The sequence below is a fragment of the Thunnus albacares genome, chromosome 7 (assembly GCF_914725855.1).
Source record: "Thunnus albacares chromosome 7, fThuAlb1.1, whole genome shotgun sequence".
NCBI lineage: Eukaryota > Metazoa > Chordata > Actinopteri > Scombriformes > Scombridae > Thunnus > Thunnus albacares.
In genome coordinates, this window is record NC_058112.1 from 33,312,685 (window position 1) to 33,338,703 (window position 26,019).

Consider the following 26,019-nt stretch of genomic DNA (forward strand, 5'->3'; position numbering starts at 1 on the left):
GACCAGCTCCATCAGACTGGCTCTACTGACCGGCTCTACCAGACCAGCTCTATCAGACTGGCTCTACTGACCAGCTCTACCAGACCAGCTCCATCAGACTGGCTCTACTGACCGGCTCTACCAGACCAGCTCTATCAGACTGGCTCTATCAGACCAGCTCTACTGAGTGGCTCTACTGACAAGCTAGATGGGGCTCAGCGAAAGGTCTTAGTGAAACTGTGTGGTGAGTGACTGAGCTACAGAACAGTATCTTCCTCATATGAAATGCTCTCAGGTTTCCCGATGTGTGATATTTTTCATGTGTCATCGTCAGTAAGAACAGACTGTAATGTCTCTGTCCGCTCTTCTTCCTCTTTTCAGGCCTCAGTATTTGCGGGAAACCAGCTGGTAGATGTGACAAGAGTGACTTTGAGTTTTATTGAAGTCTATTTTGAGGGTTTTCCATCCTTCTCTGTGCCATTTTACAAAGAATAGTAAATGTCTGCTGCCACACTAGCGCCCTTGTGAGACTGTAACACACATGTTGCACGCACCTGTTGCACAAATAAAAAACTGAAGCTGTTGTTGTGCAACTCCACAAGAGAAGCTTGTTTCTCTGGTGATTCAACATGGCCTCCAGCAGCTCCCCTGAAATCATCTTTTTATGTGCACAGAAAGAAAAAAAAGTGACACAGGTGTAATGAAGAAAAATCTTTATTTGCAGTGCATTTACATTCAGGTAACATTTCTCATGTTGCATAGTCCTTGTTGCATATTCGGTTTACAATCTTAAGATAATATAAAACACAGTGAGTGCAGTCTGTACACACAGGAAACAGTTACTGTATCAAGTGAAACTCTTTAGACCTGAACTTTACTTGAAGGCTGGTTTGAGATGAAAGTACTGATTCAGTTTGAAGCAGGATCAGTGTTACAGAGACTCAAGACAGATGCTACATGTTTGACTTGAAGAACCAGGTTCACGTTTTCCACAGTTCACAACTTAAAATGCCTCTGGTTTCTAGTCTGTTCTAAATTTGGATTAAACCCGAGAATAGTCAGATAATATGAGCAACACAGGCTGCATTTTAGTAAGCCAATGTCCAACTTGAATGTAAGTGTTTTCCTCAGATCCAGTCAGTTTCACTGCAGGGCTTTTTCTAAAAAGTATTGAGCTCTTTATGTGCAGGCTGCTACAGAAAAAAAACAATGCTGATGTTTACGGGGAGGAACATTGAGGTTTGTTCAGACCGGATGCAAACTGAATTTAAGAAGTGCTACAATTGTATGTGAAGTCAATGAAAAGACACAAGTGGAAGCAGACTCACGCAAGTGGTCATAAACTGAGTTGAAGACACATTTTCTACTGTAAAATATTTCAACTTTATCAAACAATGTGCACTTATCTTTAAGTCACCAAGTCCTTCCATACAAAATGACCCATGTGGCCATTTTCAAATATTTAGTTAAGGTTAGAGAAAGATTACAGTCATGGTTAAAAGAAAACATACTTGTGTTTACACCCAACCATCCACCAACACCTTACTTCCCAGAAGCTTTTTATACACCAAACATTTAACTAAATTGAACTTTTGTCCCAAATACACTGACCCAGTGGGTTGAACTGGAACAACCAACTTTGGCAAGTATCAGGCGTTGAAGAACTGTAGAACCACAAAGAACCACGGAGTCGTGTATTCAGATACAGTATGTGCCATCTTTTACATCCTGTTCAGTGTTCGGTCAAACCTACAGTACTGTACATCAGCTTCAGAGACAGACATATAACTGTTTGTTCCACTCAGACACAACAAGATGAGATATCATCAAAGACTAAAGCCAGTCTGTTGATTTGATTCCTTCAAACCAAGATACTCCAACATCAACCTCTACATTGACAGATCAACAATAACAACACCAGTCCATATAACAAAACAGACTTGATCCTCTATACTTAAGATGTATGTATGGTAATAAACACAACAAAAGTAAAAGATACAGATATATAATATTTTGAAATCAATAGCACCCACAAACATGTACACAACACGTCCCAAAAGGCTCAAATATGTGGAGTTTCCCGACAAGCTGTTTTTCAAGAGTATAATGTAAGCAACAATAAAAGATAAAAAAATACACAGTTTATATATATTGTCAAGTAAAACCACAGCTTATTGTAGAGAAAATTGAGTTTCATATCATCAGCAATACTTTAAGGACATCGTCAAAAAAAAAAACACCACAGACCAAGCGTCAGATGTTGGGGATTATTTTCCTACATATGGCCGTATTGTAGTGTTAGCACCCTTTGGTTTCCTTTTGAGACGCTGTTGTGTCTCCAGAAAACAAACTTGAGGATCATCCTGCAGATTTTACTGGATCATGTTCAAAAACTGAAGCTTTTAGAGGATTTGGCTGGCGGTTTCTATATTTTTCTTCTTGTCAACAAATCTCATGTTTGGACCCAAACCAACAATGAACTGATCTACTAACAAGAATTGTGTGTGCATCAAAGGCAGATATAGCTTATTCTTCTGTGCAGCTACAACTAATACTTTTTAGTAGATCAGTTCATTGTTGGTTTGGATCCAAACATGAGACTTGTTGACAAGAAGAAAAATATAGAAAATCACCAGAATTATCCTTTAAAAGTAAAACATATAGTATGTACATTTACAAAGTGACATTCCTGGGAGAACTGATGCAGTTGTTGGCCAAAGAGGCAGTGCAGATTATCACAGAAGTCAAAATCTAACTGGTTGAACTGTATAACAACCAACCAAACCTTCATCTGTCAACATGAAACACCTCTGTGTCATGTAAAGTGCCAACACACCACTTAAAAAGGGAAGTGTCATGTTTTTAGCCACACTAGCGACACGGCTCAGGAAACAGTTTGTTCCGAAATTGTTCTAGACTGTCAAATGTATCACCATGAAATTTGTACATGCATCCATGGTCCCCAGAAGACGATGCCTACCAACTTTGGTGATCTCCTGACCTTTCCTTTAGCGCCACTTTTTGGTTCAGAGTGAAGTGTCTTGACTATAATTTGATACAGATAGAAGTTCCCAAGCAGATAAACTCTAATGACTTTGGTGATCCTCTGAGGGGACAAAGTTTTCATTAATTCAGTTGGATCTGATGGCATTCCCATCAGCTTCAACTGTACTTTGTGATTAATGCTAATCAGCAAATGTTAGCATGCTAACACAAGAAGATGAACATCAACATCTTAACATCAACATGTTAGGATTATCATTCAGTGCATTTACATGCATTTTTAACTGTCATGTAAACAAGAAACCTGGTTTCTGTAACTGGGGTAGAGGATTAGAGAAACCTGGTTTCCTCAGAATACCGATTTCTTTCAAAATAAGGTTGGTGGTAGGAGAGAAATCTGGTTACTGATGTTTTGCATGTACACACAGATTCACAGTAACTACAGAGCATGTAAATGTGTTCCTGGTTTACCCATTTAACCTGGTTACTAAGGTGCATGTAAACACACTGATTGTAAGCATGTTAACATGCTGATGTTAGCATTTAGCTCAAAGCACCACTGTGCGTAAGTACAGCCTCAGAGAGCTGCTGACATGTCTGAAGCCTGTCAGCAGCTGTCAGAGACCAAAGGCCATGAGATGATGCTCTGTGTTGAAAATGACTGCAGAGTGCATCATACAACCGTCTTCACTAACGATAAATTCAACAGGAGAATCAACAACATCAGGTGAGGGCTGCAGCCGGTTGGCGGCGCCGCATTCTCCCCTCCCTCCCACTGATCATCCTGCTCGTCCTCCCACTCCGTCCTGCGCCTCTCCTGCTCGTCGTCCTCCTCCTTCCACTGTTCGTCGTCCTCCTTCACTTCGTTGATGCTGTCGCAGCGCTCGCCCTCGTGGCCTTCGTAGCAGTGGCAGCGAAACCTTTCAGTCAGTAGCTGCAGTTCGTGCTGCGAGTGCCACCCGGTGACGGCAAAGTCCCCGTCGCCGGAGGGCTGGATGTTGTAGCTGTTGGCGCTCAGGTGGAGGTAATGGCGGGCTTGGGGGTCTCGGCGGACACAGCGGCCATTCCCCTGGCACAGAAAGTCGCTGCAGACCTCGGCGGCTCGCGTCACATTGGTGATGTACTGACCCAGACGATGGCTCAGGAAGGACTTCACTTTGGTGCAGTTGTACTGTAGAAACAGGACATATGATAGTCATGATATGATGCACTTTTTGGGTTGAGATGTTTAAGGTTGGATAGAGTAGTTATATTGATTAAAGCTGCATTTTTTTGCAGCAGAACAATAAACACTGACACATTATCACCCTATAAAGTAGTTGTTGTGCCAAAGATGTTAGCAAACACCTGCCCATGTCCACATCCAGCAGACACAAAGCAACATAATCATCCCGTTGGAGTCGTGTTTGTCTCCACCTGATGGATGTAGGTCCAGTATTCACGTTTCTATCAGCTCTGGTTTTTAGCCTCTTTTATCTCGTAGTGTTACAGTAGATTTACTGTATGCTTTAGCTTCAGCATTTCCATCAGAAGCAGGCAGCTGTTTTCATCAAACCATCTCTGATAAACTCATAGTTCACTACCGGTCCAGCACGGAAGACAGACAAAGTTAGAGACTAGTTGGTGAATAGAGCGGATATTTCTCTCAGGTAGCGTCCAAACCAGAGCTAAAAGAGGAGTAAATATTGGACTTACAGTCATCAGATGGACACAAACACGCTGCAGTTTGCTAACATGTTAGCCACAACTACCTTATAAGCTGCTAATGTGTTTGTTCAGCTTGTCTGTCAGTTTGTTGTGGAGGTCTTCTGCCTCCTGGTAACACAAATAAATAAATCAGTGAATTCAGCTTTAACTGTTGAAAGATCTGATATTTGACCAAGCACTGAGATTGTGATGGTTGACATGGCTGATATTGTCCAAACCAAGCTGATGAGGGATGAAGGTGTTGTGCTTTTTCAGCACCGGAAAACTCTGTTAACTGTAAAAACAACTATAATGGTGGAAAGTAAGTACAATTACTCAAGTCTCTCTGTATTTCACAGTATACTGGAGTTTTAAATCTGGTGTCGGGTTTGACATTCCCACGCTGGCCGGATGAATGAATGCATGAATGCAGACTTCCACCAGCCGAGCTGGCTGACGTCCAGTTAGCTTTCTGCTAATTTGAAGGGCGATAACATAATTTAATTGTGCGCTTCAGTATTAATAATCTAATGATGTCATACATAACAATACATCAGTCAGAGGGACCAAACCACTACTTTTACTGCAATACTTTAACTACATCAAGCTCATAATACTTATGTACTTTTACTGCAATACTTTAACTACATCAAGCTCATAATACTTATGTACTTTTACTGTAGTAGTATTTTTTATGCAGGACTTTCACTTGTAATGGAGTATTTTTACATTGCTGTATTGGTACTTTTACATAAGTAAAGGATCTGAATACTTCTTCCATCACTGACTACAATCACAAAAACACTCCTGAGTTCCTGGTTTGTCAGATGCTGTTTAGCCTTTTCCATGTAGACAGGGTCACAGCAGGCAGTAAAAAAAAAAAAAAGTGCATTATACTTTTCAAAATGTCAGAGTGGTTTCACAACAGACGACACACACAGCGACCACATGATGTCTACTCTCTATTGTCTGACTATATTTACAGCTGAGGTTTTGTCTGGTGTCCAAAACAAATCAAGAAGCTTGAGGAAAGAATGTTTTTCACATGAAAGTACAGACTCCGTCCGTCTCAACAACAGAAATTAGGACCAAACAAATGTGAAAGTCAGGCAGTTGATCTTCTGCCAAAACAACATGCAATATTTATTATAAGTAAAAAAATCCTCACAGCAATAACTGAGAGGTATATTTCCCAGCAGGTGTGATTTTACACAAAGTAACACACGGCTGAATGGACACCTACCCGTGATGAGGTCAGGTTCAGGTCACCCCAGATGACGAATCCTGCAGCTCCCAGAGCAGCGCTCTCCCCGATGGTGTGGATCAAGTCTTTCTGCAGGAAACACACACAGGAGAAGACACATCACATGTCACTGTCTCCATCACTAACACACATACACCAGGCCCAGTGAACAGTCAAAAAAAACCCTTCTCTTTATGAACTTTTAGAGTCCAAACATGACGGAAACAATCATTTAGAGTTTCAGCGAGGGACAAGTCAAGCTGAATTATCAGACAAATAAAAAGAAAATTATTATTGATCTCTTTTAATCTTTATTACTGAATGTAAATAATTTGTAAAGGTAAACCTAAACTATTTAAACTATCCAAAAATGGACAAAAATAGATGCATATATAGATGTATTTTTGTTTTTCTACTATGTGAATGAAAATACATTGACATAGATATTTAAAAACTTATTTTTAAAACTCATAACTGAGTCTGCTGTCCAGTCGGGCTCGTAAGATAAAAAAAAACTTCCTCTGTTTTTATTGACAGTCATGCTGTTCAGCCACAGAGGGTTTTTATTTAGTAAGCTGCTTTTCTCTGGACGTCCACTAGATGGCAGCGGTGAGTAAACTTTGACCTTCCTGACTGTGAGTCAGCGCAAACAGTCACTGTACAAATCTTAATGTCAGAGATTTGTGTGCATTGTAGTGCCTTTATTAAACATCTATATATAAGTTGCAATAGTTGATACTGTGAAAATTATAGAAATTCTCCACAATACATTCATCTAAAAATGAAAGGTTGTGTTGGCTTGGTTAAGAGTAAGGCTAAACTGACACTAGAGCTTTTAATTGATTAAAGTGACAAATGAAAGGGATCATTTGTACTCATCAGAGACCAGAGCTGAAATTATTAATTGATTTATCGATTAGTTGTGTTATGGCTTCAGGTATCTAATGAGCTCAAAGGAAACAATCCCACATATAGACTGGTGTGGGCAACAAATTGATGTTTCTGATCAAATTTCGGATTACATTTAGTGACAGTAAGACTTCCATATATTAATAACATTCATAGTTGTATTTTCAGAGGACATTTCAAGCTGTTATAGATGCACAATTGTAGAGAAAAAAGAGGAAAAACTCAACATACATGAAAGGTGTTTTGTGATTTTTGAGAGCTCTGTTTGTGCCATGTAAAACAAACACAGATTGCTCTCTATAACGTTTATGGATCAATCTCAGTGCTGACATATGTTGTAGTTGAGGCAGCAGCACCAACCTTTCAGCTCGCCGTCTGCGTACGCAGCGCTATAACATTCCCCCACCCTTGAAATAAAGTTGTGCTCTACTTCATTAAAATGCCAGCGTTTAAAGACCAGAAAAAATTTGGGGTTAGGCTCAAATATTTGTTGCTGGAGTCTGGTTGCATTTAGAGCTGAACAAGTCTGTTCAAAATGAGAATCACTTTCTTTTTCCACTCAGATTTGAGATCAGGAGCACATTTTTTATTTGAAATGTTAATTGGATTTTTTTTAGACTGCTGACTTCTAAGTGGAAGTAGCAGTATTTGTTTAGTCATTTATACAGGGATCATAAGAGTAGAGCTTGTTTTTTCATTGGTTATCACAGATAGAAGGCAAACATACAATTAAAACAGCTTCACAGTTACAGTCTTTTTAGTGCCAAAGTCCCTCTTTTTGTTACTATACTTCCACCTGCAGCTCAACAGGGAAACACTGTCTGAGGAAACACAAAGAGGGAATTTGATGCTAAAAAGACTGTAAATGTGTCAGATATCCACTTGATATGACTAAGCTCAACTTTTAAATGCATTTTTGCACTAAATGACTGTGTGGAACCTATTTCACTGTTCATATGGACACCTCACTGATGTTTTAAGACTTGAAAAATTGTGAACTTGTCCTTTAAGACAGTAAAACAACTACATTCTTGTTACAAACTGTTCTTACTGTGGTGAGGAAGGCCATGGCTTCGTCTCGGTAGCCCAGCCTCAGGTACACGTAGGTTGGGAGTTCGTACTCCTTCGAGGTCAACGAGGCGACGCGGAGCGACTCTCGTATCCTGTTCTGGGAGAAGTGCAGGTTGCTGATGCTGTTGGTGTTACTTTTCCTGATCGCCACGGAGGGGAAGAGCGCTGTGCTGCTGTTCCACAGCCACAGCAGCTCGTCGTTCCTCAGGCTCTCCAGCAGGGGGCAGAAGCCTGTGTAGTTCTGGTCGTGCAGGTTGTAGTTGTGGCAGTCAGGGTAGAGGTAGAAACCCCAGAGGCCGTTGGGACGAAGGCGCGTCCCAAGCTGAATAGTCCTCTGCATGAACGCCCGGGCGCTCTTCTCAAAGCGCCGCCGTGCCAGCTCTTCCACCTGCGCCGCTGTCACGTTGAAGTACGCCTTGGAGGTAAGCTCCCTCGACTTTCTACGGTAGATGTCCTTCTTGTGCCAGTTACGGCTCCACTGAGGCCGCCAGAACTCCCAGTCGATGACAGCCAGGCCACGGAAGTCTTCTGCAGGGATGAAGTGGTTGATGTCCTGGTAGGCCTTGAACAGGTGCAGGTCCAGGCTGCAGTTCTGCGGCACACCACCGTGCACGGCGGTACCCTGCGGCGTGTAGTAGGGGTAAAACCCCAGCCGATTGGCGTAGAAGATGGTGATGTTCTGGCCCGTCCAACCAGCACGCGGGCTCCCATGGATCTGGAAGAGGTGGTCAAGGTTGGTAGTGACATTGTACTTGATGGTGCACATGTCCAGCGGGGCGTTCCAGGCTGCAATGAAGGGCTTCCGGCCGATCAGAGGCAGCTTGGCGGGTTTCTGACCGAAGGCAGCGTGGAAAAGCAGCAGCAGCCAGGAGCAGGTGAGGGCGACAGGTACCACATGCTGGGAGGAGGATGTCCCGCCCACTGGCACCACAGGCATCCTGGGGTTCAGGAGGAGCAGCTGTCAATCATCCTGAAGAGAGGGCAAGAGATATTGAGCTTTTCTTGCATAACTTTGTCATGACCACTGTAAATGAAGAGTAATGACTTTATTTTATCGTCTTTATTCTGTGGCTTCTTCGCTCTCCAGATCTGTAATTTATTTAATTAGGGGTCACATTTGTGGTGCAAGTGTTCATGAATGGATAAGATTAGGATTCGGGTTGAGGTCGGTATACTATTGAATTTTTTTTTCAAGAGGAAGAGAAGTGTAGCTTATTCAAATGATGATATATTTCAGATATTTCCTACATTTGGAAAGGTTTAAAAAATGCAGATATCAGTTTGCTCCACCCAGAGACAGCATTTCCATTAAAATATTGCACATGTTTTAAGCAAATTTCTGAAATTTTGGCAAAAAGAGGTGAATCATTATGTTTCCATCAACAACATTTCAGCAAATTTATTCAAAAGGAGGTGACGAGGAGCAATAACAATGATACTCTGTGTACAGTAAAAGATAAAGAAGCAGGTACGACGTCAAGGTACATTTTAAAAACTTGTTTCTGCGTTTAAATCCAGCAGTGGAAGAAGTTTTCAGATCCTTTATTTATGTAAAAGTACCAATACAGCAATGTAAAAATACTCCATTACAAGTAAAAGTCCTGCATGAAAAATCCTACTACAGTAAAAGTACATAAGTATTATGAGCTTGATGTAGTTAAAGTATTGCAGTAAAAGTACATAAGTATTATGAGCTTGATGTAGTTAAAGTATTGCAGTAAAAGTACATAAGTATTATGAGCTTGATGTAGTTAAAGTATTGCAGTAAAAGTACATAAGTATTATGAGCTTGATGTAGTTAAAGTATTGCAGTAAAAGTACATAAGTATTATGAGCTTGATGTAGTTAAAGTATTGCAGTAAAAGTACATAAGTATTATGAGCTTGATGTAGTTAAAGTATTGCAGTAAAAGTACATAAGTATTATGAGCTTGATGTAGTTAAAGTATTGCAGTAAAAGTACATAAGTATTATGAGCTTGATGTAGTTAAAGTATTGCAGTAAAAGTAGTGGTTTGGTCCCTCTGACTGATATATTATTATATATGACATCATTAGATTATTAATAGTGAAGCATCAGTGTTAGAGCAGCATGTTACTGTTGTAGCTGCTGGAGGTGGAGCTAGTTTACACTACTTTATATACAGTTAGCTAGTTTAGTCCAGTGGTTCCCAACCTAGGGGTCGGGCCCCTCCAAAGGGTCAGCAGATAAATCTGAGGGGTGGTGAGATGATTAATGGGAGAGGAAAGAAGAAAAAACAAAGTTCTGATACACAAATCTGTTTTCAGTTTTTGGACTTTTTCTCTAATCTTTGATTTTTGCTGAAATATTGGATCATTTGAACATTTATTGAAATGAAAGCATGTGAGAAGTTTAGAGGGAAAAATCACTATTTGGTGGAGCTGTTAACAACTCATAGACATGTGAAATGTGACCCCGACTACACACTGCTTTTTGTAAGACGTGTAAGGAATAACACAACATCTGAGGCTTAAATTAAGTGTTTAAAGAATATCCCAGAGCAAAGATTCAACATATGAGTGTTACAAACCTCCCACATCGAGTCTCAACCCCAACAAGGAGAAACTGTGGTGTTATATGTCCTGATGTGTTTCTAAGTGCTGACAGACTGACAGAATAAGCAGCAGAGACAAACCCAACACTTTTAATGACAGTGTGAAGTGTTACAGTCTGTCTGCAGGAAGAAAAAAAAAAAAAAACACGAGTCTCTTTTGACCTTCTGACTGGTTTTTATATTGTTTCTGTTCAGTGAGTTTATGGGAGTCACAGCTGGAGGAATCCCTCTGAATTGGTTTCAAACTGGTCATCCACAAATTCTGTCATATAAATAAATGTCTGTTCTACTCTTCTCGCAGTCTGTGTCAGCACAATAGTGGATCATGAAAGCTTTGCCATGTGCTTTTACATTTTAGGAGCCGATAGTTTTTCCATGTTTAAGTCTGTGCAAACATTTGGGATGTATTTGGCAAAATGACTGCATAACCTCATATTGTAGGAAACTAAATCCACATTTATTTTCCAGCTATTTAAAATTTATTTGCTCCCAATAGTTTTCAGAGAGTCTGGAATATTTGAATTTAATGCATTTGAATAATTGACTCATTATTTTGTTTTGTTTTGTTTTGGGTTTTTTTGTTGGTTTTGTTTTGTTTTTTGTCAATAAAGTAATGGAAACAACAGGAATTTAAAGTAACTTAAAGAAAGCAGCATTCAGGAGGTTAAATTAAATGTCTGTGTTTGATTATCAGACACTAATGATCTGTTAATGCTCCAATCTGTATCAGTATACGAGGAACATCAGTATCCTCAGCTTCAAATTTCCACTTTACCAACAGTTTGGTGGCGTATTTTGGAAAGTACTGGCTGCTCCCTAGATGATTCATCCTAATGACCTCCTGACCTTTCTTGTGGCACCACCCTCAGTGTAAACATTTGTAGTATCCTGGTTCCACACCAGTGAATCACCTCAGGGGAACCGAGGATGCTGTGGGATGCCTCCCACATCCCCTTCAACACCGACAATCACTGCACAACTTCCTCAGTGACCAACACATCCTCACACCAAAACACATCTCCAACCATCACCACCAACACTGGAGTGTGTTCAGTCCCTCTACACCCTGTACACCACGGATCAGCAATCAGTGTCAATTATATCAGTTCTTCTCAGCATTGTTTACTCCGGGGGGGGGGGGGGGGGGGGGCGGCGATGTCGTACAGATGGTGTTGTAACAGTTTCAGGGTTGTATCTGAGGGCATTTGTCATAATTCCCATCAGGACGTGAGGGCTAACAGAGTGACAGCAGCTTCTGTTAATACTCATCTGACAGAAAATGACTCATAAACATGAACATATTCTCCGTGTTGGATAAACATTCACAAATCCATTGTGAATGTTGCCACGTGCGCCGGTGAATGCATCACATGTGAAACGTACGAAAACCACATGTGCCCCTGAATGTATCACATGTGAAATGTCCGAAAACCACATGTGCCCCTGAATGTTTCACATGTTAAAACACATGTGAGTTATCACATGTGAAACAGCACTTCATATGTGATAACTCGCATGTGTTTTTTTCGTAAGGGTTACACTACGAGAACAGAAATGTAACTGAAAATTTATCCTCACACAATAAAAAGAGAGCTGCTTCATGACTCCAAAATACTGTCGCTGACAAAAATCTGTGATTCAAGACCTGCATTACCCTGTCGGCCTTCATTTCACAATAACGACCCGCTCGCTGTACATTACCCCTTACATAATTATTTCATTGTTTTTATTTAACTTCAATTGTCTCTTAAATCAGAATCAGAATCATCTTTAATGGCCAAATATGTTTACACATAAAAGGAATTTGACTCTCACAGTTTAAAAGGATATAAATAGTGCAAAGAAGTGAAGAGTGATGAGATAAATATTAAAATATTAATATAAAAGAAAATGACGTTACTATATATACATATAGTAAGTAGGTGGTTATGTACGGCCTGTTCAGTTATACAGTAGTGAGTGGAATATATTGCACATTTGTATTTTAGACTAACATAGATGTATATAATGTATAGATGCAGTGGGTATTATGGTGACCAGTGTTACTGCACAGCTCCACAGTGAGTTAACTGATCATAAGTGTGACGGCGAGGAGGGAAGAAGCTGTTCCTGTGTGAACAGTGTTGTGTCGCGTCTACCAGAAGGGAAAAGGTGGGACAGGTTATGTTCAGGGTGTGACGGGTCTGCAGTGATTTTCCTGCCTGTTTCCTGACTCTGGAGGTGCACAGATCCTGGATGTTAGGCAGGGTGGCACCGATAATCTTTTCTGCAGACCTGATTGTCCGCTGTAGTCTGTTCCTGTTTGATGACGGACCCAACCAGACAGACAGTGATGGACGTGCAGAGAACAGACTGGATGACTGCTCTATAAAACTGGATCAACGGTTCCTGAGTCAGCTGGCCCAGATTCAAATAATACAAATTTAACTTCTGCAGCCATTGTTTCCCTCCACAGGATGTGTGGTTTATCTTACATGAGGTTAAACGTTTGAATTATCTCTTGACTATTTCTGTCATCAGAGACATGAATAGTTTTTGACTTCTTTCCATGGCACCCAGAGGTCAGAGGTCACAGAGAGGAAGTCAGTTGACACCCAGGGATTGGAGCGGGGATTTCTGCCGGAGAGACCGCTGCTTTTCTGTCTACATCTAGTCGTCTTCTGACCAGAGCCGAAGCCTCAGGCCATAATGACAGGCTTCCCCGCCAAATGTCTCATTGAGGTTCGGTGTTTGCTGCATCTCTGCGTCTCATCTACAGCTGGTTGAACCAAACATCCAGTCAGAGAGCAGACAGAGACACCAATCAGGAGCCTGAAATTTGTACTTCAGTCTTTGCAGTCTCTCAGTGAGTTTAAGTGTTACTCTACAACCATGTGCTGCTATCTGAATACCAGATGCATAAAACTCTGTAGATTCACGACTAAAACTGAAGCCAGAAATATGCAGATGCATTGTTTTCGTCAGATTTATAGAGCTGTGTGTACGCAAGGTTCTGTTTTATGAATCTTAGTCATTGTGAAACTCGGCACGAGCCTCATTTCCACTCCCATAATCAGACATAAATGGATGCAGACGCCCCTAACCAGCTGTTTTCATATCAAATTGCTGCCTGCTGCACTAGTCTGTAACCTGTCAATGAAACAAACAGGAAAGAAGAATAAATGTATTTTCACCAGTTGTGTTACGCACAGCTGTGCATCCATATCATTCATCACATGAACCTGTAAACCATCATCAACATAATATCTCAGAAATGTGATCAATTATTAGTTAGTAGCTCATATCTAAACCAACTTTACAAGCTTTGTCGCAACTAAGGATGAAATAAAAAGAATATTAACAGCCTATGTAAATTAAAAGAATGATACAATTGATCAAACAGGTAATTAATCACCGTTACGTTTATAAATGCATCTTTCTTTGGCATCTTACAGATCGTTGTGTAAATGCAGTAAAATCAGTGCAGCTGGTTACCAACTTTAGAAAGACATGAGTATGCTGGTCTGAAGTCAGTGTGAGGTGTTCACATCAACAACATTAAGTGTTTATAAATACCAGTTTATGTGCAGGAAATGGCGTATGCATGGTTTTTGTGTGCGTGTGCATCGTTTATGCATCTGGCCTCCGGTTTGGACCTCACTGCTGGTTTAGTCTTCATTGAGATACTGTTGGCATCCTTGCAGTGCTTATCTAAACACATGTCCAACAATATTAATTTCCTGGATGTTGGTTTTAATACCAACTTCTGGGTTGTGTTGAAATTTAGGTTCAGGAAGGCGCCACAAAGGTGGGGAGAGAGTATACTGGAAACAGAAGAAGTTATGAGTTCCTGTAGTGGGAAAGGTGGATTATTACTGTACTGTAAGTGGGGCAGCGGCTGCCAGTAATATTTCTTATAACCGTAAGTAAGATGTATTGAAGAAGACACATGAATTAGCTGAGTATTTATAAAAATGAAGAAATGAGGATGATAAAAACAAATAAGGAAAAGCAGGAACCCCCCCCCCCCCCTTTCAGATATGTTGGTTTAGAATCAAAGTCTTTTCCTTTCTTTGTTTTCCTGCCAGTTTTCCACTGTAGGATTGGAGATAATTTGACTCAGAGAAGAAGGATCATTTTTCAAAGCCGTCTGTACCGCAGCGTCGCAGGAAATGTATGGATGTACGACTGCTTAATGGCTTTAAGTCTGAGCTGAAACCACTTCCATCTGATGCTTGGCAGAGAGCAGAGCAGACGTGATGATGATGATTAATGATAAGAATGTTTCTGATTCATTTTTAACTTGTATTTCTGTCTTTTTTCTATCACCTCTGTGGTTTGTTTAAGTTTAGGCATCTAAAACTATTTAGTTGAGTTTGGGAAAGACTGTCGTGGTTAAAAGAAACGATTGTTAGATGAAAAGTGAGAAGTCACATGCTTTGTTGACCCAACCGTCTCTCTAAAGGGCAGCAGATGACACGGGTGAAAACACCAACGCCTATTGTTTTTGTGAGCACACCCTTCAGCAGGGTCTTACACACCACTATTCTACTCTAGTAATCGTTAAATTGCATTTGCTCTGTGTGTATAGAGCATCTGATCTGTGTGAGAACGACAGAAAACTTATGTGCAGCACACATTGGCCACATTTCAGTGACAAATACATGTGCATCAGTTTAAATTGCTTTATTTATCTGACTAAAAAAGGCCCAAAAACCCAAGAGGGACTGGAACAATTAATCCATAATCAAACTGGTTGCAGTTTAATTTTCTGTCAATCGACAAATCATTTAATCTCTGACCACAAGAGGTCGCTTGTCAGGAAAACGGGGTCGTTAAAGTGCTTGAACAAACGATGAATGCTGTCATGCTTGAGGTGAGAACAGTCTCCTCGTGGGGAGAGACTCAAACTGTAGATAATCTGATTGTGTTGCATCTAAAAGGAGCCTCAGTTACAACGAGTGGTCCGAATTAAACGAGCAGATACGTGGTTTGATCATGTGACTCCAGAACGACACATAATCTGGCGTCTCTATCAGCAGTAATCAGCAGGACGACATCATCTGTCTGTGTTTTATAAAACCGTCACACGTCACTGTTAATCAATAATGATGTTTTATGAGACAACGCTGTGGTTCAGGTCTGGTTAGGTGTAGGGAAAGATGATGGTTTGGGTTAAAATGATCATTTTGTAAAGATTAGAGAAACATGTGGCCATCTTCATCATCATGGCTACAATAATAACCACGGGGGTTAAGGTTAAACTGTCCCAACTCACGGTTGTAAACAGGAAACAAACAGCGTCTCCTGTGGTAAAGTCCAACCCAGACACCAGAAGAAAACGTTGGCGTTGAACGTTTCTGCAAACCACAGAAATGTTGAATATCTACGTTTCAACACGTGAAATACGTATCATATCAACATTTCTACAAACATAGCATATTAACTTTTCTACCCGTTGAATAATGATTTATGGTGTGACAACGCTGTGGTTAAGGTCTGGTTAGGTTTAGGCACAAAGACCACTTGGTTAGGGTTAGGGTTAGGGTTAGGGGTTAGGGGTTAGGGTTAGGGGTTAGGGTTAGGGTTAGGGGTTAGGGGTTAGGGTTAGGTTTTATTCTGGCGACCACAGTGGATAAAGTCCACTGTTGGGTTAAAGCCTCCATCCACCCTCCTCCTCTGAATGAGGAAATGTGTCCACATATATATACATCATGTGACCTGCACCACTGCTCCACCTCACAGTTACTACGACGCTAGATGGCAGCCATAGTAATTGGTCGTAACAGGTTGTTTTTGGGTGACTGACGAGGACAGACTCTTCAGTTAATTTGGTTCATCATATGCACAAAGAAAAACCTACCATGTGACCACAGTCTGGGACCATCTGAGAGGCTTCATGTGCTGCAGTTAATAAATTCTTATCACAGGAAAGACAATAAGGGGGCCCGACTTCAGATTAAAGACATCAGAGTTCATGTTTAAAGTTTAGTTTTGTGTCAAAGTGAATTATTTATCCAGAAGAGTTCGGTGCCCGCAGGCCGGTCTGGCAGTGATTAAGATAAGAGTTTGTTGATGTCTGTGGTTCTTGTGGAATGGTTCCCCTCATTCAACAAATACAAGAGACCATCTAATTTTCAATGTCTCTGTTGGAAAATCGGGGGTGAATTTGAACCACAGTTGCCTCTCAAAACAGCAGATGATGATGACGATGCAGCGCAAAGGTGAAGAAGAAGGCAGGAATGTTGGCGCGTCACCTCGTAGTTCACTGCATCTCTACACAGCTGATAACAGATCAGTTCATGACCTCTTTATCTGTGTGTTCATGTGAGGACTGAAGGACGGGCCAATCTTTTGGAGTAAAGCTCACAGTGCTGCTGTGCAAACCTCGACGATCTCGACGGAGCTCATTTCACACCAGGTACTCCTGGAACACGAGTGAATTTCATGCCCAACGAAAGCATTTCAAACTCAGGAGTAAATGAAGCCAGAACAGTTTGATGGAGGCGGTAGAAAGATGAGAACATTCAGAGATGCCAGGAGAGGTTGAAGCACGTCCTGTGTGTTGATGTTTGGGAATAAAAGCAGAAACCTCCCGGTGGAGGGCGGATGACGGACGAGAGCCAGAATAACAGACTCCCTCACACGCACCATCTGTCATGTAAATATGCTCCAACGTCACCGAGTCACATTACTACTCGCTCAGCCTGATTCAGACCGCGTTCACGCCTCAGAAACCATGAAAGCATTTGACATTTCATGCTGCTGTCCGCTGATTTAAAAAAGACCTGTATCTACAAACCATAAACAGCTACGTGCATGTTGTTCAAGCCTCTATTTGATCTTCATAGAAATGAACTGGAAAGGTTTTCGTAACTCAACCTGAAAACTCAAAAGCTCAGCTTGTTATTATTTTATCAGTCAATCCTGGATCATTCCTCGTAGTATTCCCAGAAACCATTTCAGTTTACAATCAGCATAAGTTGATCCAAGTTCCTTTTTTTCTTCATAGGTTATTTCTTCTAATTGTTTGGCCGTGTTTCATAATGTCAGTATCTGACAAAAAAAAGGGGGTCTGGTTTCTAACAAGTATTTCCAGTGACATGGTTGCAATGTAATGGTTGCATAAATTAAACATAAAAGAACAGTGGTGCTCTTTACTCAAACTTCTTACTGCATCAAGCAGAACATCAGATCTTTTCCGCTTTAAATTATACGTGCATGTTATACAAGCTGCACAGACGACACGCAGACCTCATACGTGTAATAAACATGATGGATAAAAGATACAAGGCTGCAACTATTTATTAATTTATTTCATAAAATCTCTTGTTCCCAGAGTTTGAGGTGATGTCTTCAAATGTCTTGTTTTGTCCGATCAACAGTCCGAATCCCAACGACACCCAGTTTCCAATAAACAATATAACACAGAGGAAAGCAGCAATCCTCACATTAAGCTGCAACCAGAGAATGTTTGGGGTTCTGATACCATGATGAGCTAAATAAACAATTCATTGATTATTAAAATAGTTGTATAATAATGTTCTGACAAGCTGGTAATCTATATATTGCAGCTCTGCGTGAAACTATAAACCAGTAGCCTGTTACATGGCAAAGTTCAGACAAAATAGATTTTCAAAAGTAAGAGTCATGTCATTTAGCGCCTGCAGCACACTGCACACACCATACAGACAGAGGAAGTAGTCAGTCTACAGTAACCCAGATGTGCCGGTCCAGGGACAAACAAATATAAACAAATAACAAAACAAATGTTTTTGTAGAGCAGTTGTTCCTAAACTGGGGCTCAGGACCCCCTAATGGGTCCCAAGAAAAATGTGATGATGATTAAGAGGATAGAAACACTTTAAATAGGTTTTTTTTTCTAATTTAGCCTTTTTCTAGTTATTATTACTGGACAAGTGTATCTGTTCAGGCCCCTGAAAATATTTATTTATATTCTGGTTCCTACAAAAAATACCTTTGTATGATTTCCAGTTAAAAACTCCTGATGAGCCCACTCTGTTCTGATTGGTCAGCTTCAGGAAGCTGCGTCAAGGCCGACTTCTGGCCGTTCAGGAGGATACATCAACAAACCATGAAACAAACTATAGTAGCAAATTTCATTACTTTTTTCTTTTTCTTTATTCAAAATGTCAACTTCTCAAATATATCTGTACATGTTCAAGTTGAAATATGAGAGAGGGTAACGTGAACACGTGGAAAAACCTTCGCAACCAAGGCAAGGTAGAAAAAAACGTTGCAAACGAAGCGTTCAGAGCAGGTTGAAGCTCTGACTTTTGACTTGCAGGCAGCATTTCTACATATGTTCACCTCAAGTTTTGGAACTTTGACCACGTTAGTATCCGACATCATAACAGGATATAAATAACAGAAAACCACAAAAAGCAGAATTTGTCCCGTTTAAAGAAAAACAATCTGAGAAGAAAAACTCTTTGATTTAACTGCTTACTGCTCATAAACATGTGCAACCGGTGACAAAGTCACAAGTAGACATAGCTTTGTTTTGAGGGGTTGCATGTCAATAAGATTTGCAACCTCTGCTCCAGAGAAGTGATGCGTGTCGGCGTATTGTGACCAGTTGATGCATATATCAAGAGAACAATGGCTGCGAGTGTTGTTTGTTGCCTTCAACAGTCTAAAGTCCAGCTAGTTTCCCCCTAGAGGCTGCAGTGTTCATTACAGCCACAATATGACAGTTTGAGACAGAACAAAACATCATACTGTGTCCTGATAGTGGGACCAGAACAGATGACAACACACACCAGCTTTGTTGTACCACATATGAAAACATCCACGCATGTTGTTAACATGTAGGTTAATACATCAGCTCTGCTGACATGCATGTCAGGATATATAACTGTCTGATTTCCCAGCTTTGATGATCCAGAAAAACAATCATTTCAGCACATTTCTGCTCTGGATTGGCTTTCATGGATACATCTTCTGTCTGTGCAGCGTGGACATCATATAATGTGATGTGATCCTACCCGACAAGGTCAGAGGGTCACGAAAATCATCAGGATTTGTCCTCTGGGTACCATTAATATTCAAATTTCATGGTAGTTTGGTCAGCAGTGATATCTTACTGTGGACAGACGTGTTGAACCGAATAACAGACATCATCCTCATCATTTACAAAAACATGATTTCTAATATAAGTGCAGCCTGCAGCCTTCAATCTGCATACAAATAACACGACTTTGCATGCAGTGCATACGCCGAAGTTCAATTTAACGTGCAGGAGATAAACCACTCCTTCTAAGGGAAGTGATATAATACAACTTTCTTTTCTTCTATAAGGTGATTTTTGGCTTTAAGAAGGAGGTGTTTTAGGTGGATGGTTAAGTTGCAAAAACAGCAGGAGAGCACTGTTCTCATCAGGCATTTTAACTGGACATTTTTACCAGGTAGGCAGATATGAAGGTATTCCCGAAGAGGAATGTTTATGTATTTTTTGTGATGCTCTTTGTACAATGACATAAGGAATTGTTTGTTTGAAAAGATAGAACTGAAAAACCCTGATTTGTTTTGGTAATCCCATGTTGAGGTGTTGAGTTGGCTTTTTAATATGGAAATTTTTATTTTAGTGAGATTTATAGGAGATGCTTGGCAGCTAAAACAGAGAACATTGTATCCATCATAACGGGACATTTTCTTCCATGTAAACTAAATGTTCTGAAATGTTTTATTTCTGAATCTGTGGAACTGTACATTACGATACATCATGTGGCCATCTTGGTTATTTTTGTCTAGTGTCTTGTAAGTCCATATGGGCAGAAAGGTGCAGGACACTTACATAAACAATTCAATCAATCAAAAAATTCACCACATTTTACTGTTTTAACCCAAATCATGATTTTCCCCCAAACTCTAACCAAGTTGTTTTTGTGCCTAAACCGAACCAACGGCCTTAAATGAGACGTGAAAAGGTTAGAAATGCATCACCTGCATGCAAAACTGGACTTTGGCGTATGCACCGCATTCAATTTAAAAGTGTAAAGTCATGCTATTTGTTCACAGATCGTGAGACAGAGTAAAATGCTGAGTCAGATAGCTGCTGTCAGTCGTGTATTGCAGCTATCAGCGTTATCTGAGCAGCGTGTAACTGTCCAGAAAGATGCTCATCTTTAGCCTGACGTCCGTGTATTAAAGAGTTTATCCAACTGATTCATTCGAGCGTTTTTATCAGACGAAGAGTGGCCTCAACGCCCGGAGGAGCATGTGATGGTTCAACTGAAAAGGAACCATGAAAATCCTCCAAACTAGACTGCGGCTCATCTCCTCAAAATCATCTCTTCAAACACTCAGCAACATGAGTCTGCATGAGGACCATCCATGAATCAAACATACAATACCGGTTGAGTCATGTTAACCAGAGCAAAGAGAAGCATTTGAACAAAAATTGCTTGGTGGTCATGAATGTGGTCATGATTCATGTCCTCACACACAAGAGCCTGAGAACAAAAGCCGGAGAGAACGGGAACCACCACCAAAGCCGAAATCTTTTCCACTCAGCGGAGCCAGAAAGCTAATGACAGCGTCTGATGAGGAGCCGAGCCTCCAAAAATCCCTCCGCCGGGACGAAGACGATGGGTGAGTTTGGGTTTTTTTGGGGGGTGGACTTGTCAGATGGAGAAAACAGATGGATGACCTCAGTGGAAGAGAGAAGACAAAACTGATGGCGATGAAAATAATGAAAGGGAGGCAGAAGGATTATTTTCTATCCAAGATCGTATATTTTTCAAAAGGAGTTAAATGATGGTTCTTTACTTTTTTTTCCTAAGATATCTGTTTGTTTCCGTCAACGTAAACACACGTTTATCAAGGAAGAAGGTGGAGAGAGATATTTTATCAGCAGAGATGTTTTATATCTTCCATTAAAAAACAAACAAATGTTTCAATAAAACTTTGAAGCGAGAACGTTCAACCATGTTTTTTACCTAAAATTTGTAAATCTCAAAATACTAGTAATGAAAAAGAATGATGATGGATTTTTAGGGCTGATACTGATATAATATTTTATAGTTTTTAAAAAAAATCCAATAATAATATTTAACGATATTTGTTTTCTTACCTAAACACACAACACACACAAACATTTCTGATAAGAATCAGCATTAAAATAAACTCGTCAGTGCTCTCTGATGGATAAACTGTGATCAGTGTAATGAAACTGTGTAGTTTAATTCACAAAAGTTTGCTTGTTTTTCTAAATTAACACAACTAGTTAACTTCTGTGTGTGTCTGTAATATGTACAGACGGTTGACAAATTGAAGCAAAAACCTTGAATAAATGTGTGGAGAAACATAATGAATGCAGATGCTTCCACACAGGTGCACTGCATGGTATAATTAAGCAATTAACATCCAGTCATGCTCTGTGGTGTCTATAAAAACACTGAGCAGGCCCAGTTTATTATGATTTTATATCTAGATGGTGAGAGGAGAAGATCTTGAGCTCGTGTTTCAACAGGAACAGTGATTAAAGTGACGTCTGCATTTAGATTTATGGGAAAGACATCAGTAAATTGTGGTTTGATGATTGTGATGCTCGTGTATTAGTGTGATATTTGAGGAAAAACAGAAGAGTAACTCTTCCTCAGGTGACTGAGAACGTCAACGCAGGACGTGATCAGACTGTCGGCAAGAACAGTCTGTCGACAATTACACAGAGAAGGATATTATAGTAGGGTTGCAGTGTTTAAACCCCTTCATTATAAAGATGAATGCACATCTGAATGCACATTTGAGTTCAGTGGTGCAAAAACCATCGGCGCTGGTCTGCAGAGATGTGGTTCAGCACCTTACTGAGACACTAACTGTTGGTTTTTCCATGAATTTGTCACCAGTCTGTATCTCTTACTGCTGTAAAAGTTTCCTTCCTGTGGATCAATAAACAGAAGATTGCTCCTTCTGGAAATGTTTTACTGCAGTCCTTCTTTCTTCAAGAGCACCAATGTGTTTATATCTTAAGATTTACCCCCTTTGGCACAACAGTTCAAATGCATCTGCAACAGTAAAGATCTTCCAATTTGTCTTCTCATCATCATGCAGTGTCATTACGGCTGCAAGAAACCGTTTGATTCATTGTTTGGTCCATAAAATGTCAGAAGGTCCAAGATGACGTGATGTTTTTAGTCCACAACTCAAAGATATTCAGTTTACTGTCATAGAGACTAAAGAAACCAGAAAATATTCACATGTAAGAAACTGGAATCAGAGAATTTGGACATTTTCTTCTTTAAAAAATGACTCAAAACGATTAATTGATTATCAAAATAGTGGCAACTAATCAATTAATCGATTAACGGTCGCAGCTGTAAGTGTGATGATCAACTACAAACTCTAACATGTGACTCCCTTTATCAATATATATATCATGACATGTCAATATGCTGCATATCATTCATTTAAAGGAGTTCTTTTGGTTCACATTAGTCTGCAGAATTAAAGCTCAATTAAACACCTTAAAACCTCTTAAACCTTTTTATTTTTAATGATTTTTAGATTTTATGTGTTATGAGGTTGTTTTTAAAGGCAAAACAGCTGAATTTTATTGGAGAAAGTCAGTTAGCTCTTACATTAGATATTAAGGAGTCTAATAACTCGACTCTGACCTCTACAAGTGCAAAATAAAGGACAACTGAGGCATTAAAAGCCATTTGAGCAACCCTGACTTTACATTTTAAGCTGCGTCTCCTCACGATGTGACATTTATTAACTTTCAACATATTCCTGCCCTACGAGGATCTTATCTGACTTTTGTAGAAACAAAACAAGCTTTGCATTCAAACACTTGCACGCTGCATTGAACAAGTGAAGGCAGAGAGAGAGAGAGAGAGAGAGAGAGAGAGAGAGAGAGAGCATCGTTCAGATTAACTTATCCTTTCTCATCTCATCTCACTGCAGAGCTTTTAATGCACAATCCTGAAATCCTGTCAGCTAATCAACACTCTCAGCCTCAGTTTAACCCCTTGTACTGTAAAAAAACCCCACTCATGAGCAGAAAAGAGCTTTTTATAGCCGACTGCTCTCAATGACTTTTCTCCAAACTGTGACCTCTCGTGCCGTCAGCTTTCCCTGACTGTTTACTGTACGTGGTTATGAGTCAGAGCATCTGCCAAATGACTGAAACTAAATGAGACCTTCAGTCTTAGAAGATAGTCCTTTAATGCCTGTCGGGTAAAAAAAAAAAAAAACAAAACACTGAGAGACTTAAAAATGTTTTGTTTTTCTAAATGAGAAAAACTTTCTCCGCTGCCAGTGTATTGTTAAGGGTGAGCCAACATTCCTGGCATGACACGGCGCCCCCCCCTCCTCCCTCCTCCCTCCCTCCTCCGCCCCCTTCCTGCATCACCCAAAACAGCCCGAGCCATGCTGTAACACCCAGGGTTGCAACCTCCCTCGGGGCATAAAAATACACTTCATCTTCCTCTTTGCTCAACAAAAACAAAAGCTGGAGTAAAGTTTAATTTTAGCCTGATTTAACATAAAATATTGAAACTTGTCACCTTTTTAGTTTAAGAGCTCACCTGTAGATGCTGCACACTGACAGAAACCAGCAGTCCGTGGGGAGGTGAGGGTCTCTTCTTTTGGGGGGGGGGGGGTCACGGCAGGGGTCATGGTGGCCCTCGGCGCCGTGCGTCCGACAAGCCCGCGTTCATTCCCTCAGTCTGTCAGTCTGAAACACAAGCCAGCCATCCACACTTATATACAGCCCTGAGAGGAGGAGAGGAGGAGAGGAGGAGAGGAGAGGGAGGAGAAGGCGTCACCACCACAACATAGCGATTAGAGAGAGCAGAGAGGCAAGGAGGGAGGGAGGAGAGGGAGGAGGGGGGGGGGGGGGTGAGAGACATAGACACACAGAGAGAGAGAGAGAGAGAGAGAGAGAGAGAGAGAGGTTTTAAATCCCAGTTTTCTGAGCTCCTCTGAGGTCTGATCCTCTCCTGGAAGAAAAGTCTCACTCATCCACTCCAATCAGCATCAGGCGGGAAGGTAGACGTAAACACGGCTGTCAACAACAATTGTCCATACATGTGTGTGTGTGTGTGTGTGTGTGTGTGTGTGTGATTGACCTTTACATCACCTACATCAGTGGCAAATAGAGGCCCTTCAGAACAAATGTTTGGCCCCCTGAAATTTTAATGTGTTATTTCTGAAGCTAACGTTAGCTCGTCCTGTCGGTTCTGAACTTTAAAGCTTTTATGTTTTTTTTAAAAATAAATATTAATGATACATTTCTTCATTTCAGAAGCACATTTGTGAAATTGGAGGTGCTAACAAAGCAAATACAAAACTCTGCTTCAGGGATCCTGAAATCTACAAAAAAACTGTATTTTTTCTGCACAGTTTTCACCATTAAGTGCACTTTTTTTTTTTTTTTTTTTTTTTTTAAACCTGTGCTCTTTATCTAATTCTGCTGAACATTTGAACGGGGATTTCTCATACAATGCACGCCAGTCTCCTCCTTTCAAACCAGTTAAATAAGTGAAACCACATAAACTCAACAACCCTGAGAAAATCCGTGACGCAGAGAGAAAAGAAGGAAAGAAGGAAATCATGAGGGTCTCAGAGCTGTCACACATAAACTACATACATCTACTCATTTATCTGCCAAGATAAATACGGAGCAGCTTTAACTGGTATCTTTATCTCTTCATATATTTCTTAATTTGTTTTCTCTGCTGCTGCTGCTGCTGAGTGTTACTATGCTGATTAAATGACATTACATGCGGATCCAGCACTTTAACCCAGCCAGAGCTGAGATTCCAGTGGTTAACCACACATTACAACCCGAAGACAAAAGTCACAGCGAACACGATCGCTGCGAGTCCTTCTGTTAAATATACACACGGATTTGCCCTTTTTTAACTGTGTTTTCATGTTGAGTAAATATGTCATCCAGCTAAACAGCATTTACAGTCATTTCAATATGTAGGAAGAAATACACCACAGTTTGTCTTTTAAAGGTTAATTATGGCAGAAACAGAATGTCTCTGCATCAGTAAAACTTCCTGGTGTTACTTATAATTAAAATATCACCGTGTTTGATCATCTGTGTTTTTTCATTATGAGCTTTGAACATCAGACAGCAGCGTGTTTCCGTGCTAAGAGGCTTCTTGCGGGATCGGAAAGTTTTTTCTCTTCGTTTTTCCACAGTCTGTTTGTTTTCTTTTGCATTATGAGCAAACTGGCCTTTATATAGGAGTTTAGTCCTGTTTCTGTTAAAGTTCAGAGTGACTGAAGACTGGACTGGGAGTTTCTTGGGGACCAGTATGAATCAGCAGTTTCAGACCTTCATTGGTGTCAGACATGATGTGTTAAAACCAGCGCTGTGTCTCAAATCGCATACTTCTGTACTTACACTTAACATTTTGAGTGCATAAGTGCGTTCACACAGAATTATGGAAAAATGCACTCAAAATGGTCAAAAAGTACGTAGTGGCTACATAGCAGAAGGGGAGGGACCACTTGGCGGCCGGGTACGTTGTAACTACGGTGAACATCGCTGCATTATACAAATTTAAGTTATATATATGTTTTTTAGCACTAAG

At 40.5% G+C, this 26,019-nt stretch overlaps 1 protein-coding gene across 1 annotated transcript; it reads right to left on the reverse strand.

The window, feature by feature from the left end:
- Window positions 1-677: 677 nt before the first annotated feature.
- On the reverse strand, window positions 678-26,019 carry LOC122985170 (hyaluronidase-4). The gene is made up of 4 exons (XM_044355640.1): window positions 23,998-26,019; window positions 7,872-8,861; window positions 5,912-6,001; window positions 678-4,153 (listed from the first exon to the last, which is right to left on the reverse strand). The coding sequence occupies exons 2-4, from the start codon at window positions 8,826-8,828 to the stop codon at window positions 3,656-3,658; spliced, it is 1,545 nt and encodes a 514-aa protein (XP_044211575.1). The 5' UTR covers window positions 8,829-8,861; window positions 23,998-26,019; the 3' UTR covers window positions 678-3,655.

Coding starts and splice junctions, on each gene's coding strand:
- LOC122985170 (XM_044355640.1), bottom strand. CDS start 8,828: ATGCCTGTGGTGCCAGTGGGCGGGACATCCTCCTCCCAGCATGTGGTA. Junction 6,002..7,871: donor CCATGGCCTTCCTCACCACA/GTAAGAACAGTT, acceptor TGTTTCCTGCAG/AAAGACTTGATCCACACCAT. Junction 4,154..5,911: donor TGAACCTGACCTCATCACGG/GTAGGTGTCCAT, acceptor CTGTTTCTACAG/TACAACTGCACCAAAGTGAA.